Raw genomic sequence first — 23385 nt, 5'->3', positions numbered from 1 at the left:
AGGCCAAAATGGGTGGATCACCTCAGGTCAGGAGTTTGAGACCAGCCTGACCAACATGGTGAAATCCCATCTCTATTAAAAATACAAAATTAGCCAGGTGTGGTGGCACACACCTGTAGTCACAGCTACTAAGGAGGCTGAAACAGGAGAATAGATTGCATTGGGGAGGCAGAGACTACAGGGAGCCAAGATCATGCTACTGCACTCCCACCTGGGCACAATAGAGCAAGACTCTGTCTCAAAAAAAAAAAAAAAAAAAAAGTCACCCTTCATTGAGCTATGTGAATGAAGAATTAACTACTCCACAAAATATCCACTCATCTGAAATCAGTAAGCACTGTAAGACAGTTTTAAGAATAGATTTTCTTTCTAGTTGTCCTTTACTACCTCTACGTAGAGAATGCTAGCCACGCAGAATAAAAACATTAGCTTCCTGTTCTCAATGTGACATGAATGGAAGAAAGAGCTTACATTTCTCTGGCTAATGAGAAAGCATAAATTTATCATAAGAATAACTTTTTGTTGGTTGCGGTGGCTCACACCTGTAATCCCAGCACTTTGGGGGGCCCAAATGGGCGAATCACAAGGTCAAGAGATTGAGACCGGCCGGGCGCGGTGGCTCAAGCCTGTAATCCCAGCACTTTGGGAGGCCGAGGCGGGTGGATCACGAGGTCAAGAGATCGAGACCATCCTGGTCAACATGGTGAAACCCCGTCTCTACTAAAAATACAAAAAATTAGCTGGGCATGGTGGCACATGCCTGTAATCCTGGCTACTCAGGAGGCTGAGGCAGGAGAATTGCCTGAACCCAAGAGGCGGAGGTTGCGGTGAGCCGAGATCGCGCCATTGCACTCCAGCCTGGGTAACAAGAGCAAAACTCCGTCTCAAAAAAAAAAAAAAAAAAAAAAAAAAAAAAGAGATTGAGACCGTCCTGGCTAACATGGTGAAACCTTGTCTCTACTAAAAATACAAAAATTAGCTGGGAGTGGTTGCACACACCTGTACTCCCAGCTACTTAGGAGGCTGAGGCATCGCTTGAACCTAGCAGGTGGACATTGCAGTTAGCCGAGATCGTGTCACTGCCCTCCAGCCTGATGGCAGAGTGAGACTCTGTCTCAAAAAAAAAAAAAAAAGAAAGAAAGAATAGCTTTTTTCAAATGGAAGAGAAAGGTATCTGAACCTAATATTTAGATGAACAGAAAAACTGTTATAATTTTTCCTAGTTATCAACGTGAGAAGAAAATTTATTAATAGATAAATAGGTTTGTATTACTTATGGAAGAAAATTAAAAGTAAGAATTTTTAAAAATTAAACAATGTTTACAAGTTTCTGAGTCATATCAAGTCAGTGGACTAGCAAATGTCACTGCCCAAGTTTTTGCATGAATGAGCTGCTGAAAGAAAGCTGTCTTGGGAAACATCAAGTGGAAAAGTACAAATAGGATAGAGGCTTCAATCTAGGAAATTTCAAAAGAGAAAACGATTCCATTAGCACTCCAGGTGTGTTGACATCTCAGAACAGCAAACAGCATTCAGGATTCCTAGGTTAAAAATTATAAAATTTTTGGGCATTTTCTATCCATGCTACTACTCTCTAAATGTTGTCTGAGTTTGTAGCCCTCAACACCTCTTAGTTAATAGACAGGCTTCTAAATATCCAGTAGAAAATGAGGGCAACGTGGACCATGTTCAGATAATTTGGATGGTGTTCTAGTACCAAGAGTGGCATCAGCTCCCATCCAATTGCTCAAGAAAACAAAGTGTAAAAGTGTTGAAGCAAATGCAACAACCAAATCCATCAATACTCAACTCTTTTATTAATTTACAAATGATTCAACTGTCTACAGCCCCATTACAACCACTAGCCAAAAGGAGTATCATTATTACCTTTTATCAGCAGACCACATCTATTGCCTAGAGAAGCATAAATACTCTCACAGTCATTAAAAGGAAATCTTGGTTAAACATAAAATTCACACTTTCTTTAGAGTTCTGCCCTTTACAAAATATTGAAAAGAAGACATGCTAGTTAACAAAGAAAGAGGCATGAGGTCACAGCTGTGGATTTCAAAGTTAGCTTTTTCCCCCCTTTTAGAAGGCACTGGGACTTGAGCCAAAGCAAGGACAGCAGGATTGACAGAAACACTGTTAAGTGTTGTGGAGAAATAATTGCTCTTATCTCATGGAACAAAACTTTGTGCACATTTTATACCAGTCCCATGATTTTTCTTTTTGCAAGCACAAAGGAATTGCTTTTTAAAAATACATATACTTAACTTCCATTAATAATTATAAATGCTTGCATGAACTTGACTCAAAAGTTAATTTATGTCAGTTCAAATCCTAATCTTTTTAAACAAACAAATATCAAATGTAAAATTTGACTTCCAGCACACACCAAGACCCCAGAGGAAACCAACAGACTCATCCTTTGCATGGCGAAGTGCAAAGGATGAGATTGCACACGGGTGAGGCCTGATATAAGACTCGTGCCTATATAAACATCATCCTAAAGGGAAATGGATGGGGAAAGACTGAGGAGCAGCTACTCACTGTCTTCCACTCCAGGGTTAGGCTTGTTATTGAAAGTGTAGGGGCATTTTTTCTTTCTTTTTTTTTTTTTTCCCTGGAGACAGAATCTCGCACTGTCACCTAGGCTGGAGTGCACTGGCATAATCTTGGTTCACTGCAACCTCCGCCTCCTGGGTTCAAGCAATTCTCCTGCCTCAGGCTCCCAAGTAACTGGGATTACATGTGCAGGCCACCATGCCAGACTAATTTTTTGTATCTTAGTATAGACAGGGTTTCACCGCGTTGCCCAGGCTGGTCTTAAACTCCTGAGCTCAGGCAATCCTCCCACCTCAGTCTCCCAAAGTTCTGGGATTACAGTCATGAGGCACCATGCCTGGTCTAGAAGCATTTTTGTTTTGCTGTGCTGTGTTGCACTTTGCGAGGCAAGATTTTCCTTAAACCGAAAGAATACTGCTATCATTCCCATAGAAGTTCATAGGCAGGAGAGAAATGTTTATGTCATTCCATTGAAGCCTCACTGTTATCGAGCATTTGGAAAATTCTATTTCATAATCTATTCATTAAAGGGTTGACTTGTGGCTGTCCCTTTTTTCCTTCCTTCTGTCCTTCCTTTCTTCTCATCTCAATTTGAATGCTTACTGTTTTGTCAAGTGACAGTCTATATAAAGATACTTACTACAATAAAATATTCACATTTGTTTGTTAAAATGCTAGTTTTTACACAGAGACACTGAAATGGACATCTTGTGTTCTTCACTACCCATAATCGCATCTCCTCTTCCTTATATAACAGCATCCTGGTTCTCTTCCAAGGAACAACGCCCCTTCCCCCACTGCATAGAGCCGGCCATCTTCCCCTGGCTAAAGGCTGGGAAAATCACTCAAACCAGGTCAAGTAGACTCTCCCAAGAATCTGAAACTTGACTCCTGTGATGCAGGGATGGAAAATAGCTCCAGTCATTCCAACAACATGCCCTAAGAAAAATGGTCATTAGTTCCTACAGCCTGTATCCCAGAGGGTTTCCCAGATTCCTATCCTTTTCAAAGCTTGATTATTTACTTTTACTTTGATTATATGAGCTACTGCATTACCCAATACATTTTTGCTTAGTTGACCAGAGAAAATTAATTTTATTTGCAACCAAAAATTTCTGGTTGATAAAGATAATGCAGTATGAATCATATTGAGAGTTTTTACCTCTTTAAAACACATTTTAGGGTGCTAAGTTGATAGGACAACTGATTATATTTATTTTTAAAAGACTTTTCAACAGCAGAGAAGTATTTGGCTATTTTTCCAAGTAATCAAAAAAAAAAAAATAATTGACAGGGCACAGCGGCTCACATCTGTAATCTCAGCGCTTTGGGAGGCCAAGGCAAGCAGATTGCTGGAGCCCAGGAGTTTGAGGCCAGCCTGGGAAACATGGCAAAACTCCATCTCTAAAAAATATATACGAAAATTAGTCGAGTAGGGTTGCACACACCTGTGGTCCCAGCCACTCAGAAGGCTGAGGTAGGAGGATCACTTGAGCCCAGGAGGTGGAACCCATGATCACACCACTGCATTCTAGCCCGGGCAACATTGTAAGACTCTGACTCAAAAAATAAAACACAAAACTTCAGCTTTTTATGTTAGTCATTTTTTCAGCTAAATTTATTACCTGCCTAAATGTTTCGTAAATCGGAACAATTAAATTCTGAGAGACTTTTACTGTAGGATATGCTGGAGGGGTTTTTTTAATGTGGCTTAGAGCCTCATCTGTTGTAATTTCATGATCCATTATAAAGATGGTGAAAACAGCAGTAAGGAAAATGTTCTCAACTTTTCAAATGTGTTTGGCTAACAGCAAGAAATGTGTCAATGTGTGAACACAGAGGTCTTTATAAAGTGAAAGCTAGCCCCTATGCAAAGTCTCCAATTTTCTATGCATTGAGGTTTTTAAATGACAGTTACTTTACCTTCAGTGGTTCCTTCCTGTAACCAGCCAAAACTAACATTGCTACAACCAGGTACATATTTACTGTGAAATTCTAAGAAAGTGTTGATGCCATCACTGTTATTGCTGTACACATTTTTCTCCGACAGCCATCCCATTACTTTTTCTGTATTCTAGTTCATTTAACAATTTGTCTTGAAAAGAAGATGCTGGAATAATCCAGGTATAAACAGTTATTTGAGCCAACGTAGGTTCACAGGTCCTGGAGAGGGAATATTTTTCATAAAATATTCCATGGAGAGACTAAATGTTAAAGCACATTCTGTGGATTAGCAATTTAGGGAGTAAGAATTAATTTCCTGTATGCCTTTTAATACTAACTGCATTCATTGTTTGTTGTTACTGTAATAAATTTTAAAATCTTACTGGCTTAAAACAGCAGACATTTACTATCTTACTGTTCTGGGGGTGAGAAGTTTGAAATCAATCTCACTAGACTAAAAGGGTGGTGTTGGAAGGGCTGAATTTCCTTCTCTAGGGGAGAATATCAACAATTGTCTTGCCTTTCCTAGCTTCTAGAAGCTTCCAACATTCCTTGACTCGTGGCCTCTTTTCATCTTCAAAGCCAGCAGTACTGAGCCAAGTTTTTCTCACATGGCTGCTCACACTGGCTGCTCTGTCTCCCTCTTCCATATCTAAAGCTTTTTGCAGTTACATTGGGCCCACCTAGGTAATTCAGGCTAACCTCCCTACTTTAAGGTCAACTAATTAACAACCTTAATTCAACCTGACATCTTAATTCCCCCTTGCCATATAACAACATATTCACAAGTTCTGAAGATTCACACATGAACATCTTTACAGGGACACTATTCTGCCTATCTCACTGGCATTTTTTCTTCTATTTTGTTCATAAACATCACTCTAAACATGTCTATATGGCTTTGCAAATTAATGTCAAAATTGGCCAACCCACAGGAACTCACTACTAAATTTGCTTTACAAGCAGAAAATCAGTCCAATAAAGCAACTCATATTCCTTATTCCTTGCTAAAAATCAGTCATGTAAATAAGTGGTGTCATGGTGGAAAAATGATGAGGTTTCTCAAAGGTCTCACATGTTTTCCTAATCACCAAAGCCAAGAACATATAAAGCTTTTCTTGCTGAGGTTTCCTCCAGCATGCAGCCACCATCTTCCTTCTTGAAAAATTCTCCAGCCTTCACTTATCATCCATTACATTCCCCTGACTCTCCTTATAATTGGTGTTGGATTTTTCTTTTTGACACTTTCGATCAACCATTTTTCTTCTATTGAACTCTTATTGAACTCTATTGATGTCCTGCAGACTTCATCCTCACTTCTTTCCACTTTGATTTCCCTTTCTAATTCTACTTCTAAGGCTTCAAAAATCCCTGTAAGTGAATTCCCAAACAAAATACAATTCAATATAACCTCCTGTCCTGATGTTTTTTCCCTAAACTCCAGACTGACTGCCTACCAGACATCTCCACTTGGATGTCCCATAGACACCTTAAGCTCCATATATTCATCTAAGACTGAACTCACTGTCTTCTACTTGTTTAACCTCTTCATCTCTTCAACAAATGTCTACTATCACTGACCACTGCTCTGGACTAGCGATACAGACACTAAAGTGAGAACCATTGCCTTTTATGAGCTGAGGTAAGTAAACAATTACAATGCTAAGACATGGAAGCAGTAATGACACAGGTGGCAAGATGAAAGGCCCCATCTACTCAGGTCTCCATCAAGAAAGCTGAGCCATCTTCAGTTTTTCCCTGTCTTTTGTCTGTCTCCACTTTTAATCTGCAGACAACTTTTATCTCTTGTACCCCTTACATGATTCTTGTATGCATTCTCTAGTTACATTCTCTATCACATTGCCTATTTCCAGCCTTCAACACCTATTTCATGGACAATTTAATATATTTTAATGATTTCTCATACCTTATTTATTCCTATCCCTCAAACTCCCATGAGTCACAAATATGAGAATCACATGTTGCTATTAGATGTTTTTCTCAAAAACAGAGTTGTTTAAAATATTTCATAATCTGGCTTCAATCTATCTTTCCATCTTTGTCTTTGCCACACTTCACTCGCAACATAACTTACATTGCAATTTATTTACTTCCCTATCCCCCTAGTAGATAGTAAGCTGCTTGGAGGCAAAAAAAAAAAAAAATCATACCTTTGTATTGAACTCAACACACAGAATGTGCCCCATAAGCGTTCACTTAAAACAGAATTTGGTGTCTGGGCATGGTGGTTCATGCCTGTAATCCTAGCATTTGGGGAGGCCAAAGCAGGTGGATCACTTAAAGTCAGGAGTTTGAGACCAGCCTGACCAACATGGTGAAACCCCCTCTCTACTAAAAATATAAAATTAGCTGGGTGTGGTGGTGCATGCCTGTAATCCCAGCTACTTGGAAGGCTGAGGCAGGAGAATCGGTTGAACCCGGGAGGCGGAGGTTACAATGAGACAAGATTGCTGCATTTGCCATTGCACTCCAGCCCGGGCAACAAGAATATAACTCCATCTCAAAAAAAAAAAAAAAAAAGAAAGAAAGAAAGAAATCAGAATTTGGCTAACAATGTATATCTGGTAGAGAGCATCCTTGAAAGTATCCCATAAGAACTATATATGATCAGTTATTTTATGAATGACCATGATCAATTATTCCATGAATGACCATGATCAGTTACTTCATGAATGACCACTTCTGAATTATGTTAGACTGAGACTGCAACTCTGAAGGGCTTACAACTTTCCCACCTTTTGTTTCTAAGGATCTGTGTCTTGTATCCTGGAGTTTACAGAATAAGTGATCTAGAATTTCCATTATTACTTCTCTAATTGCCACAGCCAAAAGCATTCATTCATGAATGTAAATAACATAAGCAGAATGAGTCTATCAAACTGCCAGCAGTATGTTCAATAAAGCAGTTGGAAATACAGTTCCTTAACTCTAGGTGTATAATAGCAATTTTTGCATGCAAAAAGTCAAGTTTCATTCCTTTCCAAACAGGTATGCCTCCCTTTAAGGAAGCAGTGTGTGGTGGTTAATGCATTTATCTTTTCTACAACCCTCAATGCCAAATGTTAGACATTAGCATTCCTAAAATCACTGTATCACACTTACACTTCCCTGCTCAGCTGAAAAATGACATTTCATCACCAACACATAAGTCTCTATAGATTCCTATATTTGTTTAGTAATAACACTTTACACACTTGTGCATATTTACTTTAGAAGTTAGCACATTTTTTTCAGTAAAGGGCCAGATACATACTTTTGGCTTTGCAGGACATACACTCTCTGTCACAACTATTTAATTCTATCACTGTGGCATGAAAGTAGCCACAGGCAATATATAAACAAATGTGCATGACTGTGTTCCAATAAAACTTTATTTATAAAAATAGGCAGTGGCCCAGATTTGGCCCCCAGGTAGTAGTTTTTCAGCCCCAGACTTACTTTATAAAAATAAATGAAAAGTCCACCATTACTGAGGCAGTCTGCCATTACAGAGACAGTCCGCCATTACTGAGGCAGACCGCCATTACTGAGGCAATTCTAACTATATCTCTATAAACAAAACCACAAGGATTTCACACAGCAGCTGGGCAGAGCCCGTGGCAGCTCAGCAATGCCTCTGCTGGCAGACTGTGACTAGGCTACCTCCTCACTGTGCAGGGCATCTCTGAAAAAAGGCAGCAGCACATCAGGAGCTTATAAATAAAACCCCACCTTCCCAGAAGAGAACACCTAGGGAAAAAAGGCAGTTATGAGTTCTGCTGCAGCAGACTTATATGTACCTGCCCAGCAGCTCTGAATGGAAAAATGAGGTTCACATCTCAGCACTTGAGCTCCTATAAGGATCAGACTGTCTCCTCAAGCAGCTCCCTGACCACTGTATATCCAAAGAGACACCTCATAAAGGAGAGCTCAGGCTGACATCTGGCAGGTATCCTTCTGGGACAAAGGTAACAGAAGAAGAAACTGGCAGCAACCCTTACTGTTCTGCAGCCACCACAGGTGATCCCCAGACAAGCAGGGTCTGAAGTTGACCTCCAGCATTCCTACAGCAGAGGGGCCTGACTGTTAAAAGGAAAACCAAAAAAAAGAAAGAACTTCATCATCAACAAAAAGGACTTCCACTCAGAGACCCCATCCAAAAGTCACCAACTACAAATGCCACAGGTAGATAAATCCACAAAGATGGGAAGAAACTAGTGCAAAAAGGATGAAAACACACAAAACCAGAATGTCTCTCCTCCTCCAAGGGATCACAACTCTTCACTGGCAAGGGAACAAGGCTGGATGGAGAATGAGTCTGATGAACTGATAGAAGCAGGCTTCAGAAGGTGGGTAATAACAAACTTCTCTGAGTTAAAAGAACATGTTCTAACCCAATGCAAAGAAACTAAGAAAAAGAACATGTTCTAACCCAATGCAAAGAAACTAAGAACCTTGAAAAAAGGTTTGAAGAAATGCTAAAGAGAATAAACAGCTTACAGAAGAATATAAATCACTTGCTGGAGCTGAAAAACATGAGAACTTTGCAAACAACACACAAGTTTAAGTAGCCCAATCAGCCAAGCAGAAGAAAGGATATCAGAGATTGAAGATCAACTCAATGAAATAAAATGAAAAGGTAAGATTAGAGAAAAAAGAGTGAAAAGAAATGAACAAAGCCTCCAAGACATATGGGATTATGTGGAAACACCCAATCTACATTTGATAGGTGTACCTGAATGTGACAGAAAGAATGAATCCAAGCTAGAAAACACTCTTCAGGATATTATCCAGGAGAACTGCTCCAATCTAGCAAGGTGGCCAATGTTCAAGGCCAGGAAATATAGAGAACATAACATAAGCAGAGTGTGTCTACCAAACTGCCTGCAGTATGTTCAATGAAGTAGTTGGAAATACAGTTCCTTAACCCCAGGTGTATAATAGCAATTTGTGCATGCAAAAAGTCAAGTTACATTCCTTTCCAAATAGGTATGCTTCCCTTTACGGAAACAATCCTGCATGTTCAGCACATGTACCCCAGAACCACAAAGATATTCCTCAAGAAGAGTAATGCCAAGACACATAATCATCAGATTCACCAGGGTTGAAATGAAGGAAAAAATGCTAAGGGCAGCCAGAGAGAAAGGTCGGGTTACCCACAAAGGGAAGCCCATCAGGCTCACAGTGGATATTTCAGCAGAAATCTTACAAGCTAGAAGAGAGTGGGGGCCAATATTCAACATCCTTAAAGAAAAAAATTTTCAACCTAGAATTTCATATCCAACCAAACTAAGCTTCATAAGCAAAGGAGAAATAAAATCCTTTATGAACAAGCAATTGCTCAGAGATTTCATCACCACCAGGTTTGCCTTACAAGAGCTCCTGAAAGAAGCACTAAACATATAAAGGAACAACCAATACTAGCCACTCCAAAAACATACCAAATGGTAAAGAGCATTGACACAATGAAGAAACTATGTCAACTAATGGGCAAAACAACCAGCTATCATCAAAATGACAGGATCAAATTCAAACATAACAATATTAACCTTAAATGTAAATGGGCTAAATGCCCCAATCAAAAGACACAGACTGGCAAATTGGATAAAAAGTCAAAACCCATCAGTGTGCTGTACAGGAAACCCATCTCATGTGCAAGGATACACATAGGTTCAAAATAAAGGGTTGGAGGATGATTTACCAAGCAAATGGAGAGCCCAAAAAAAGCAGAAGTTGCAATCCTAGTCTCTGGTAAAATAGACTTTAAACCAACAAAGATCAAAAGAGACAAAGAATGCCATTACATAATGGTAAAAGGATCAATGCAACAAGAAGAGCTAACAATCCTAAATATATATGCACCCAATATAGGAGCAACCAGACACATAAAGCAAGTTCTTAATGATCTACAAAGAGACTGAGACTCCCACACAACAATAGTGGGAGACTTTAACACTCCACTGTCAATATTTATGAGATAGAAAATTAACAAGGATATCCAGGACTTGAACTCAGATCTAGACCAAGCAAACCTAATAGACATTTATAGAACTCTTCACCCCAAATCCACAGAATATACATTCTTCTCATCACCACATTGCACCTACTCTAAAATTGACCACATAATTGGAAGTAAATCACTGCTCAGCAAATGCAAAAGAACAGAAATCATAACAAACAGCCTCTCAGACCACAGTGCAATTAAATTAGAACTCAGGATTAAGAAATTCACTCAGAACCACACAACTTCATGGAAACTGAACAACTGGCTCTTGAATGTTGACTGGACAAACAATGAAATGAAGGCAGAAATAAAGATGTTCTTCAAAACCAAAGAGAACAAAGAACACAACATTCCTGAATCTCTGGGACACATTTAAAGCAGCGTCTAGAGAAAAATTTATAGCAATAAATGCACACATGAGAAGTAAGGAAAGATCTAAAATTGACACCCTGTCGTCAAAATTGAAAGAGCTAGATGAGCAAGATCGAAAAAACTCAAAAGCTAGCAGAAGACAAGAAATAACTAAGATCAGAGCAGAACTGAAGGAGATAGAGACACACACAAAAAAAAACCCTTCAAAAAATTAATAAATCCAAGAGCTGGTATTTTGAAAAGATCAACAAAATAGACCACTAGCCAGATTAATAAAAAAGAAAAGAAGGAAGAATCAAATAGATGAAATAAAAAACAATAAAGGGGATATCACCACTGATTCCACAGAAATACCATCAGAGACTACAACAAAGAAATCTATGCACACAAACCAGTAAACTTTGAAGAAATGGGTAAGTTCCTGGACACTTGCACCCTCCCAACCCTAAACCAGGAAGAAGTCGAAGCACTGAACAGACCAGTAACAAGGGCTGAAGTTGAGGCAGCAATTAATAGCCTACCAACCAAAAATAAGCCCAGGTCCAGATGGATTCACAGCCGAATTCTACAAGACATACAAAGGGGAGCTAGTACTACTCCTTCTGAAACTATTCCAAACAATCCAAAAAGAGGGAATCCTTCCCTAATCATTTTATGAGACCAACATCCTCCTGATACCAAAACCCAGCAGAGACTCAACAAGAAAAGAAAAATTCAAGCCATTATCCATGATGAACACAGATGTAAAAATCTTCAATAAAATACTGGCAAACTGATCGTAACAGCACATCAAAAAGCTTATCCATAACGATCAAGTAGGCTTCCTTCCAGGGATGCAAGGCTGATTCAACATATGCAAGTCTATAAACATAATTCCCCACATAAACAGAACCAAAGACAAAAACCACATGATTATCTCAACAGATGCAGAGAAGGCCTTCAACAAAATTTAACAGCCCTTTATGCTAAAAACTTTCAATAAACTAGGTATCAATGGAACGTATCTCAAAATAATAAGAGCTATTTACAACAAACAGCCAATATCATACTGAATGGGCAAAAGCTGGAAGCATTCCCTTTGAAATCTGGCACTAGACAAGGATGCCCGCTCTCACCACTCCTATTCAATATAGTATAGGAAGTTCTAGCCAGAGCGATCAGGCAAGAAAAAGAAATAAAGGGTATTCAATTAGGAAAGGAGGAAGTCAAATTGTCTCTATTTGCAGACGACATGATTGTATATTTAGAAGACCCCATCGTCTTAGCCCAAAATCTCCTTAAACTGATAAGCAACTTCAACAAAGTCTGAGGATACAAAATCAATGTGCAGAAATCACAAGCATTCTTGTACACCAATAACAGACTTAAAGAGAGCCAAATCAAGAACGAACTGTCATTCACAATTGCTATAAAGAGAATAAAATACCCAGGAATACAACTAACAAAGGATGTAAAGGACCTCTTCAAGGAGAACTACACACCAGTGCTCAAGGAATTAAGAGAGGACAGAAACAGATGGAAAAACACTCCATGCTCATGGTTAGGAAGAATCAATATTGTGAAAATGGCCATAGTGCTCAAAGTAATTTATAGATTCAATGCTAACCCCATCAAGTTGCATATGGCCCTCTTCACAGAACTGGAAAAAAAAATCTTAAACTTCATATGAAACCAAAAGAGAACCCACATAGCCAAGACAATCCTAAGCAAAAAGAACAAAGCTGGAGGCATCACACTACCTGACTTCAAACTATACTACAAGGATACAGTAATCAAAACAGCATGGTACTGGTACCAAAACAGAGATATAGACCAATGGAACAGAACAGAGGCCGTGGAGGCAATGCCACACACCTACAACCATCCGATCTTTGACAAACCTGACAAAAACAAGCAAGGGGGAAGGGATTCCCTGTTTAATAAATGGTGTTGAGAAAACTGGCTAGCCATGTGGAGAAAACAGAAACTGGACCCCTTCCTGACACCTTACACTAAAATTAACTCCAGGTGGATTAAAGACTTAAACATAAGACCTAACGCCATAAAAACCCCAGAAGAAAATCTAGACAAAACCGTTCAGGACATGGGCATAGGCAAGGACTTCATGACCAAAACACCAGATCATTGGCAACAAAAGCCAAAATAGACAAATGGGATCTAATTAAACTGCAGAGCTTCTGTACAGCAAAAGAAACAATCATTAGAGTGAACGGCAACCAACAGAATGGGAAAAATTTTTTGCAATCTACCCATCTGACAAAAGACTAATATCCAGAACCTACAAAGAACTAAAACAGATTTACAAGCAACAAACAAACAAACCCATTCAAAAGTGGGCAAAGGATGTGAACAGACACTTCAGAAGAAGACATATATGAGGCCAACAAACATATGAACAAATGCTCATCATCATTGGTCATTAGAGAAATGCACATCAAAACCACATTGAGATACCATCTCACGCCAGTTAGAACAGTCATCATTAAAAAATCTGGAGACAACAGATGCTGGAGAAGATGTGGAGAAATAGGAAAACTTTTACACTGTTGGTGGGAGTGTAAATTAATTCAACCATTGTGGAAGACAGTGTGGCGATTCCTCAAGGAACTAGAAATAGAAATTCTATTTGACCCAGCAATCCCATTACCGGGTATATATCCAAAGGATTATAAATCTTTCTATTATAGAGACACATGCACACGTATGCTCACTGCGGTACTGTTTACAATAGCAAAGACCTGGAACCAACCAAAATGCCCACTGATGATAGACTGCAAAAGGAAAATGTGGCACATATACTCCATGGAATACTATGCAACCATAAAAAAATGATGAGTTCGTGTCCTTCATGGGGACATGGATGAATCTGGAAACCATCATTCTCAGCAAACTGACACAAGAATAGAAAATCAAACACCATATGTTCTCACTCATAGGCGGTTTTTGAACAATGAGAACACATGGACACAGGTAGGGGAGCATCACGCACTGAGGTCTGTTGGGGGGAAATAGGGGAGGTTCAGCAGGGGGTAGGGAGTTGGGGATTGATAACATGGGGAAAAATGTCAGATACAGGTGACGGGGATGGAGGCAGAAAACCACATTCGCCATGTATGTACCTATGCAACAATCCTGCATCTTCTGTTCATGTACCCCAGAACCTAAAGTGCAATAAAATATATATATTTTTTAAATGAGTGAAAATTAAAAATAAAAGTTCCGATCCTAGGAATGCAAACAGTAGATTTCACAAATTAAGTTTAATTAAAACAAACTAGCAATCATTAGGAATGCTTCAAATAACATACCTGGCCCTTATAACATTCAGACTATGTGCTCAGTTTTTAAGAAAAGGAGCAAAATCAAGGACCAGGTATGAAGTGATATTTCTACCTTGTACACTATGTAAGAGACAAGACATAATTAGGATACATACACACTCACATTACTTTATTAATATAGCTATAAAAACAGGGCTCTATTCATAAACTGATTTAATTAATAGGGTGTTATTAATAGAATTGATATTGTAACATACAAATTTGACTTTCACTGATTAAACTAGCACAGGCTTTTCAGAAGCACTTTAAGAATGGGCTGTGTGCACATATCCTTATAGTAGAACGATTTATAATCCTTTGGATATATACCCAGTAATGAGATTGCTGGGTCAAATGGAATTTCTATTTCTAGGTCCTTGAGGAATCGCCACACTGTCTTCCACAATGGTTGAACTAATTTACACTCCCACCAACAGTGCAAAAGTGTTCCTATTTCTCCACATCCTCTCCAGCATCTGTTGTCTCCAGATTTTTTAATGATCGCCATTCTAACTGGCGTGAGATGGTATCTCAATGTAGTTTTGATTTGCATTTCTCTGATGACCAGTGATGATGAGCATTTTTTCATATGTTTGTTGGCCTCATGTATGTCTTCTTTTGTAAAGTGTCTGTTCATATCCTTTGCCCACTTTTGAATGGGCTTGTTAGTTTTTTTCTTGTAAATCTGTTTCAGTTCTTTGTAAATTCTGGATAACGTGTGTACCCATGCAACAATCTTGCATGTTCTTCACATGTACCCCCAAACCTAAAATGCAATAAAATAAATAAATGGGGAAAAAAAAAAAAGAATGGGCTGGATGCTGTTGCTCACACCTGTAATCCCAGCACTTTGGGAGATAGAGGCAGGCAGATCACGAGTTCAGGAGTTCAAGAGCAGCCTAGGCAATATGATGAAACCCCATCTCTACCTAAAATACAAAAATTAGCTGGGCATGGTGGCACATGGCTATAATCCCAGCTACTCGAGAGGCTGATTCAGGAGAATCGCTTGAACCCAGGAGGCGGAGGTTGCAGTGAACTGAGATTGCACCTGGGTGACAGAGCGAAACTGTCTCAAAAACTAAAAAAAGATTAAAAAAATGAATGACCTATTTAAACAATTGCCACAAAATTATTATGCTTTGCCACTGGTGAGGTTGTAAACATCATCAAAGATGTGTACATTTCTATAGTGCAAACAGTTGGTAAAACTCAGTAAAAGCCCATATATTATTAGGATAAATAAAATAAAAATGATAATCAGAAATAAGAAGGCTACAGTCCCAGATCCTACTGATTCTCAAAGTTTTCAATTACCTTGACCCTGGACGATAGTACAGAAATAAACAATTGCCAAAAAAGGCGGAAGCAGCCAGTACCGCATCTTGCACTGAAAAATCTTCATTTTATTTTCTGCTTTTTACATGAGTTGTAGCAGCCGCCTGGAAACAGAGAAAACAGGGACATTTTTGAGAAGGCTAAAAATAAAGTACATGTAGTCATTTACAACAGGCAAATAAGGCAACATGAATTAGTACTGTCAAGAAGTAATTAATTCCCCAGAGCATCATGCATTTCACCCTAAAATACAAACTGATGAAGAAAAGACTTTAGAAGATGCTGTAAATTGAGAGAATGATTTGAAATAGTTGGGAGAGAACTTTAGAATGTACTTTGTGACTCATCCCTATGATCATAAATTGCTTAGTGAATTTCCCAAATGGATAAATATCATAATTTTACCTGAAATTAGCATTATAATGAATCCCAATGTCCTTGCCAGTAATGTGTTCCTCCCATATTTATCACATAAAGTTCACATAAATTCCTACTGTTACCTTATATTGCCTGAAAGGTACAAATATATAGGACCTTTCTACTAGTGATCCAAGAGAATTTGAAAAATCACTTTGTACTAAGTCACTGCAGTACTCAGACTTCCCCGCATTGAGCTAAATAATTCCTAATCCTTTCATCTTTTCTCATAGTTCTTCTCTTTTCTAATATAAGGGACTCTAAAACCCTACCAAATTTTTCATTTTCATTGGGATAGCAATGAAAGAAGAGCTACAAGAAAAAGAAAGGAAGATAAATGGAAGTCAGGAAAATGAAGAAAAAAGAAAGGTTACAACTATTATGTATCTATAATAAGTAATAACAAAAATTTTAACATTAAAAAAAAAACTTTAGAAAAAGGGAAGAAAGGAAGGAGAAAGGGAGAGAGGCAGAAATGGAGGGAGAAAACCATGGATGTTTGGTATCAATTTAAAAGACCAGTCTACAAATTATAGATTGTAATTCTATTAATAGGTCATTACAGAGGAGAAATACTAAAGTCCTTCCCTCAGAGATTAAGAAAATATCTCCAAAGTTGTCTTCTACCCAGGAGTATGCATATGTATGTATGTTTGTGTATATATATACACATATATATGTACGTGTGTGTGTGTACATATATATATATATGTACACAGTGCTCTACAGAAAATTACAGTGATTTCCACACTTCCACTAGGATCTTATATGAGTACCATGTCATATCACTTCCACATCATATATATATATATATGCGCACCTGGATAGAAGAAAATATATATTTTGTGATGGAGTCTCACTCTGTCACCAGGCTGGAGAGCAGTGGCACGATCTCGGCTCACTGCGACCTTCCCCTCCCAGGCTCAAGAGATTTTCCTGCCTCAGCCTCCCAAGTAGCTGAGACTACAGGCGCTCACCACCACGCCCAGCTAATTTTCGTATTTTTGGTAGAGACCGGGTTTCACCATATTGGCCAGAATGGTCTCAATCTCCTGACCGTGTGATCCACCCACCTCAGCCTCCCAAAATGGTGGAATTACAGGCATATGCCACTGTGCCCTGCCCAGGGCATATTTTTTTAATTCATTTTTTCATTTATATATTCATTCATTTATTTCCCAGTATCATTCCACAAAGGATCTGAAGCAACTAAATAATAAATGAACATAATAGATAAGGTAAAGGTGACAGATTTAACATAAAAATACAGGTCGATAATTAAATTTAACTTGAGATAAGCAGCAAATAATTTTTAGTGTTAGCATTTTCTATGCAATAGTTGAAAAATACTATTTTTTAAAAATCATTGTTTATTTGGAATTAAAATTTAACTGAATGTCATGTATTTTATCCAGCAATCCTAGTATAAGGGGAAATTTTGGTGACAAAACAATAAAGTAATTAATAAAATGAGCACAGAGAAAATGTATCTGGTCCTGTATGTTGGTAGAGGTAACCATGAATTTGGTCCCAAATTTATTTATTAGCAGCTAAAGCAAGAATGAAGCATATTAAACTTTAAAGTTTACTATATTTTTAGATTAACTAAAACATATTTTTTCCGGAGAGGCATAACGTTTTCTGATACCGAAGCTGAGAATTTTTCCCATGATTCACCAAAAAGTCATCTTCCTTTATTCACCATAAAATGTATTAAGCCCTTGCCATATGTAAAGACTACTCTAAGTATACACATAAATTCCTTTAATCCTCACAGTGAATCTTTGAAGTAAGTACAATTCTAATATGTATTTACAGATGGACAATAAGGCACAGAGAAGTTGCCCAAGTCACAAAGTTAGTGCAACACAGTGAGACTCTGTCTCTCAAAAAAAAATTATAATAATTAAATAAAAAATTTTTTAAAGATATCCCATAATACTATTTTAACGAAGGAGAAAAAGATCCTCTTTAACATAAAAGAACCTTTTTTTCCTATTGTGAATGGCCACAATCAAAGAGCCCTTCTCTGTTCTCGTCAAAGCAGTTCCTGTATCCAACTGTTTGGATGCAACACTGAACATGTAATATTGGAGGTTAATCTGCATCTCATGTGCTTTTTAACTAAGCAAATAAATGCTACCCTCGTCTTGGCAACTTTCTTTGGAAACTGAGCATTATTTATATGGAAAAAGCATTGTAACCACAGCTTATCTTCAAAATTCTTTCTTTCTTTTTTGTTTTTTGAGACAGGGCCTGTTTCTGTCACCGAAGTTAGGCTGCAGTGGTGAGATCATGGCTCACGACAGCCTCAATCTGCTGGACTCAAGTGATTCTCCCACCTCAGCCTCCCAAGTAGCTGGAGTATAGGCATGGGCCACCACACCTTGCTGATTGAAAAAAAAAAAAAAATTGTAGATAGGAGGCTGAGGCAGAGAATCCCTTGAACCCGGGAGGCGAAGATTGCAGTGAGCCAAGATCGCACCACTGCACTCCAGCCTGGCGACAGAGCAAGACTCTGTCTCAAAAAAAAAAAAAAAAAAAAAAAAAAAAAAAAAAAAAAAAAAAGCGGGACACGGTGGCTCACACCTGTAATCCCAGCACTTTGGGAGGCTAAGGCAGACGAATGACCTGAGGTAGGGAGTTCGAGAGCAGCCTGACCAACATGGTGAAACCCTGTCTCTTAAAAAATAATAATAATAATAAATTATCTGGACAAATTTAAAAAAAAAAAAATTGTAGAAATGTGGTCTCCCCACATTGTGCAGGCCAGTCTCGAACTCCTGGGCTCAAGCAATTCCCCTGCCTCAGACTCCCAAAATGCTGGGATTACAGGCATGAGCCACTGTGCCCAGCATAAATTCTTCTTTTGTTGTTGTTTATTTCAAGTTAGGATGAGCAATACCACATTGGGAGAAGTGAAATTTCAGTTTTCCCAAGCTTTTCTGCCAAGTCCCCAAACTTTAAGACGGTAAAAGAAGGGCAAGAAAAATCTCGATCCTATTAAAATGCCATGAGACATTTTAACATTTACCGAAATGTCAAAGACTAATTTGTTAAAACTTTGCCCAAAAGCCTGCACAAAACAAATAACTCTGCCTTGATTTTTTTGTTGTTTAAAAACATCATGTTAGAAATGGCTATTTAGTTCTCTATTCAGAAGGTATAAGCCAACTTTAGGGAAAGTTGATACAGTAATGTTTAATACAAGTGTCCTCAAAGCACTGTCACAATTTTATAATCAGTAACATAAAACTAGGCCAATTCATGCTAATTTGCCCTTCCACTCATATGTTTGTTTTATTTAATCTCATCTGTCCAGATAAGTTTAATAATGAGGAAAGACCCTAAGAGTAAGCATTAAACAATGTTTACAGGCACCCACAAAATTCCCAGACTAACATAGAGCCAATTTTATCAAAATTCCTTAAATATTTATCCTAACATTTTTTGTAAACCACACACACTCACTCTCTCTCTGTCTCTTGCCAAGACTTATACACATATATACACACAAACCTTGGATAATATTGTATTCAATCATTTCTGACTTACAAAACATAAACCATAAACTTAAATGAAATTCTTGTTAATTATGTGATATACCATATATCCACCAACTCCATGCTCTGAGAGAGATTGTTATTTATGGTATTAAATGTTCATTTCAACATTTATTTATTATTTTAATTTTTTGAGATGGAGTTTCACTCTTGTTGCCCAGAATGGAGTGCAATGGTGTGATCTTGGCTCACCGCAACCTCCGCCTCTCAGGTTCAAGCAATTCTCCTGCCTCAGCCTCCCGAGAAGCTGGGATTACAGGCATTCTCACCACCACGCCTGGCTAATTTTTTTTTTTTTTTTTTTTTTTTTTTTGTATTTTCAGTAGAGACAGGGCTTCTCCATGCTGGTCAGTTTGGTCTCAACCTCAGGTGATCTGCCCGCCTCAGCCTCCCAAAGTGCTGGAATTACAGGCATGGGCCACGATGCCCAACCTCAACAGTCATTTATTAAGAGTCCTACTACATAACCAAAGCATTATACTTGGTAATAAGAAAGATACAAAACTTTAAACCATATCTTCCCCTTCATTAGCTCACTTATAGTTAACTGAAAAAAAAATTAGTTGAAAAGTGAACTTTAGGTGAACTCACTTACAATTTAATTGAAAAGCATATTTTATACTAAAGAAAAATAAGAATCAGAGACACATAACAGAAGTTTTCATATATTAGAAGAGGTTTTATGTAGAAGATAAAACAGCATTGTTTTGTGTAGCTTCTGAAAACAGAACTCTCATCAGTGGGAGGCTCCCAACCCATAGGAGCTCTGTAACAACTCTCTAACAATTAGAAACATTTCTTCCCTCTTACTAGAAGTTCTGGGGCAGAAGCTAAGTTTTACCCATAAGAGATGCTATCAAAGGGATTCCTGAATTTGGGGCCAGGGAACTGAATAAAATGATCTCTAGGATGCCTTCCTCAACTCCACATTTTGTATATATGTTAATACCTACTTTATAGAAAGAGAATTTTACATTCAATTGATGATCTAGGTCACACATTTTTGTAGATTAAAAAATGAACCAAAAAAACAGCAACAAAAGAAATAGGCCTAATGTATTATCCAGGGTGTTGGCTTTGAGGGTATTCCTCCTTATTTCTTCTTGCTATTAAACTACTACCCTTCTCACATCGAGAATCGTTATAAAAAAAAAAAAAGATTTTCAGGATTAGCTAATGAGATCTATTTAAAAAGTGATACAGGAAGTGAGCAGTTATTACATTTATCTGTTAGCATCATGACATAGGAGGAAAAAACTCTAAATTAGGAATAAAGACCTAGTTTTGTTACTGCTAGCTTGGTGGTTAGCTTTTTTCTCTCTAAGGGAGCTCCCCACTATGTATGCTATGGTGATCAGAAATCAGGGAGAAAGCTGCTGTCTTACTACCATAAAGCATCAGGGAACAGAATTCAGGAATACTAGAGAAACTAGATACTGAGAAGGGAAATGTCAGGATAGAATGAGACACAATGTGGGAACAAAATCTGCATGCAACTGCCCTCAAATCCTGGACACTTCAGAATGATAAAGATCAGTTAATTAGAAAAACGTAATCATAAATGTGTATGAATTTAATAATGGAGTTTCAAAATACATAAAGCAAACACTAATAGGACTAAATAAATAAATTGAAGATTTCAATACTCTTCAAGAACTGGTTGAACGATTAGACAATATATCAGTATATGGATGTGGAAAACTCTATTTAACCTAGCTGATATTTGTTGAGCATTGCATCCAACAACTGCAAAAATGGACATTTTTAAAGTGTACCAGTAAAATTTAACAAAATAGTCCACATCCTGGGCCGTAAAATAAAACTCAATAAATTTCAAAAGATTGAAAGCATACAGAGTATGTTTCCTGACAACAGATTTAAATTAGAAATGAATAATAGGCTGGGTGTGGTGGCTCACATCTGTAATCCCAGCATTTTGGGAGGCCAAGGTGTGAAGACTGCTTGAGACCAGAAGTTTGAGACCAGACTCGGCAACATAGAAAGACCCCATTTAATTTAAAAAGAAGAAAATGAATATCTTTATAAATTCAAAATATTTGAAAATTAAACAATATGCTTCTAAATAATCAGAGGGTCAAAGTTAAATCACGATGGAAATTTTTAGATGTTTGAAAAGGAATGAAAATAAAGGTACAATTTTTGAAAATTTGTGGAATGCAGCTAAAGAATGGGAAAATAAACTTATAGGTTTAAATGTTTACATAAAAAAGAAGAAAGATTTAAAATCAACGATCTAATTTTTTACTTAAAGAAGCTAGAAAAAGAAGAGCAAAGTGAATCCAAATTAAGTGAAAGGAAGTGATTAATAAAGATAAAATCAAAAACTAAAGAAATAGAAAACATTAGTAGAAATTAACAAAACTAATACTTGCTTCTTTGAAATATTAAAAAAAATAAAAAACCTCTAGGAAGTGTGATCAAGGAGCAGAGACTGACACAATTAACAATACCAGGAATAACAGAGAATATAACTACCTATTTCACAAACCAAAAAACATTAAAAAGGAAAAATACAAATAACTTTATGCCAGTAATCCCAACAATTTAGCTTAATTGGAAATAAACTATTGAAATACTAGTTGACTTGCTAAAACAGACACATGAGGAACTAGAAAACCAAAATAGCCCTATATCTATTAAAGAGATTAAATTTGTTATTAAAAATATTTCCACAATGAAAATTATAGTCCCAGATGGCTTCACTAGTGAATTCTATGAAATATTTAAGGAAAATATAATATCAATTCCACATAAACTCTTTCTGAAAACACAGGTGAAGGCTAGCATAATCTTTTTTTTTTTTTTTTTTTGAGACAGAGTCTTGCTGTCATACATGTTATAGTGCAATGGCTCAAACTTGGCTCACTGCAACCTCCACCTTCTGGGTTCAAGCAATTCTCATGTGTCAGCCTCCCAAATAGCTGGGACTACAGGCTCATCCTACCACACCAACTAATTTTTGTATTTTTAGCAGAGATGGGGTTTCACCATGTTGCCCAGTCTTTTCTCAAACTTCTGGCCTCATGTGATCTGCCTGCCTCAGCTTCCCAAAGCACTGGGATTACAGGCATGAGACACCACCCCCAGTCCTAACATAACCTTTTTATCAAAACTAGACAGCATCACAAAAAATAAAAATTACAGAGTAACCCTCATGAAATAGATACAAAAATCCTTCACAAAATATTATCAAATAGCATTTAACAATATATAAAAATAAGAATAATGATGAGCTAGTAGAGTTTATTACAGGAATATAATATTGGTTTAAAATTTTTAAATCATTTAGCATGTTTAGTATGTTTCTTCCCTCGGGGAGAAAAAGGCTAACCATCAGGCTAATATCCATTAATTATTTAGCATGAGATTTTATACATACATATGTGTATGTATATAATCTAAATAGGACAAAAAGCACTTCAGAAAATTCAATACACATTCAGGATTTTAAAGAAACTCAGCAAACTAAAAACAGAAAGAAACTTTTTCAATCTAATAAAGGGCATCAATGAAAACTCCATAGCTAATGTCTTACTTAATGGTAAAATATTGAATGTTTTTCTCCTAAGATCAAGAATAAAATAGGTATATTAACTATTTCCACTCAACATTGTACTAGAGGTCCTCACCAGTGCAATCAGGCAAGAAAAAGAAATAAAAGGCAGAATGAATGGGAAGGAAGAAGTAAACTGACTCTATTCACAATCAACATGATTGTTTAGCAGAAAATTCTAAGAACTCTACCAGAAAAAAAAAGCCCCTACTTTAACTAATAATTTAGAAAGGCTGACTGACAAGATCAGTAGGCAAAAATCAATCGTGTTCTTATATAATAGCA

The 23385-nt window shown here is 37.4% G+C and overlaps 1 protein-coding gene across 4 annotated transcripts in view; it reads right to left on the bottom strand.

Annotated features, from left to right (window-relative positions):
- Positions 1-23385, bottom strand: part of COL14A1 (collagen type XIV alpha 1 chain) — a 257258-nt gene that overhangs the window by 222541 nt on the left and 11332 nt on the right. For all 4 annotated transcript variants that reach the window (XM_032252681.1, XM_032252674.1, XM_032252687.1 and 1 more), the window contains exon 2: positions 15526-15650. In XM_032252681.1, the coding sequence (XP_032108572.1) occupies positions 15526-15613 (88 nt within the window). In that variant the 5' untranslated portion in view covers positions 15614-15650. The remainder of the gene's footprint in view (positions 1-15525; positions 15651-23385) is intronic.

Source organism: Sapajus apella, unplaced genomic scaffold (assembly GCF_009761245.1).
Source record: "Sapajus apella isolate SASKATOON/1434 unplaced genomic scaffold, GSC_monkey_1.0 scaffold3, whole genome shotgun sequence".
In the NCBI taxonomy this organism is placed as follows: Eukaryota; Metazoa; Chordata; class Mammalia; order Primates; family Cebidae; genus Sapajus; species Sapajus apella.
This window is presented reverse-complemented; position numbering and strand designations above follow the sequence as displayed.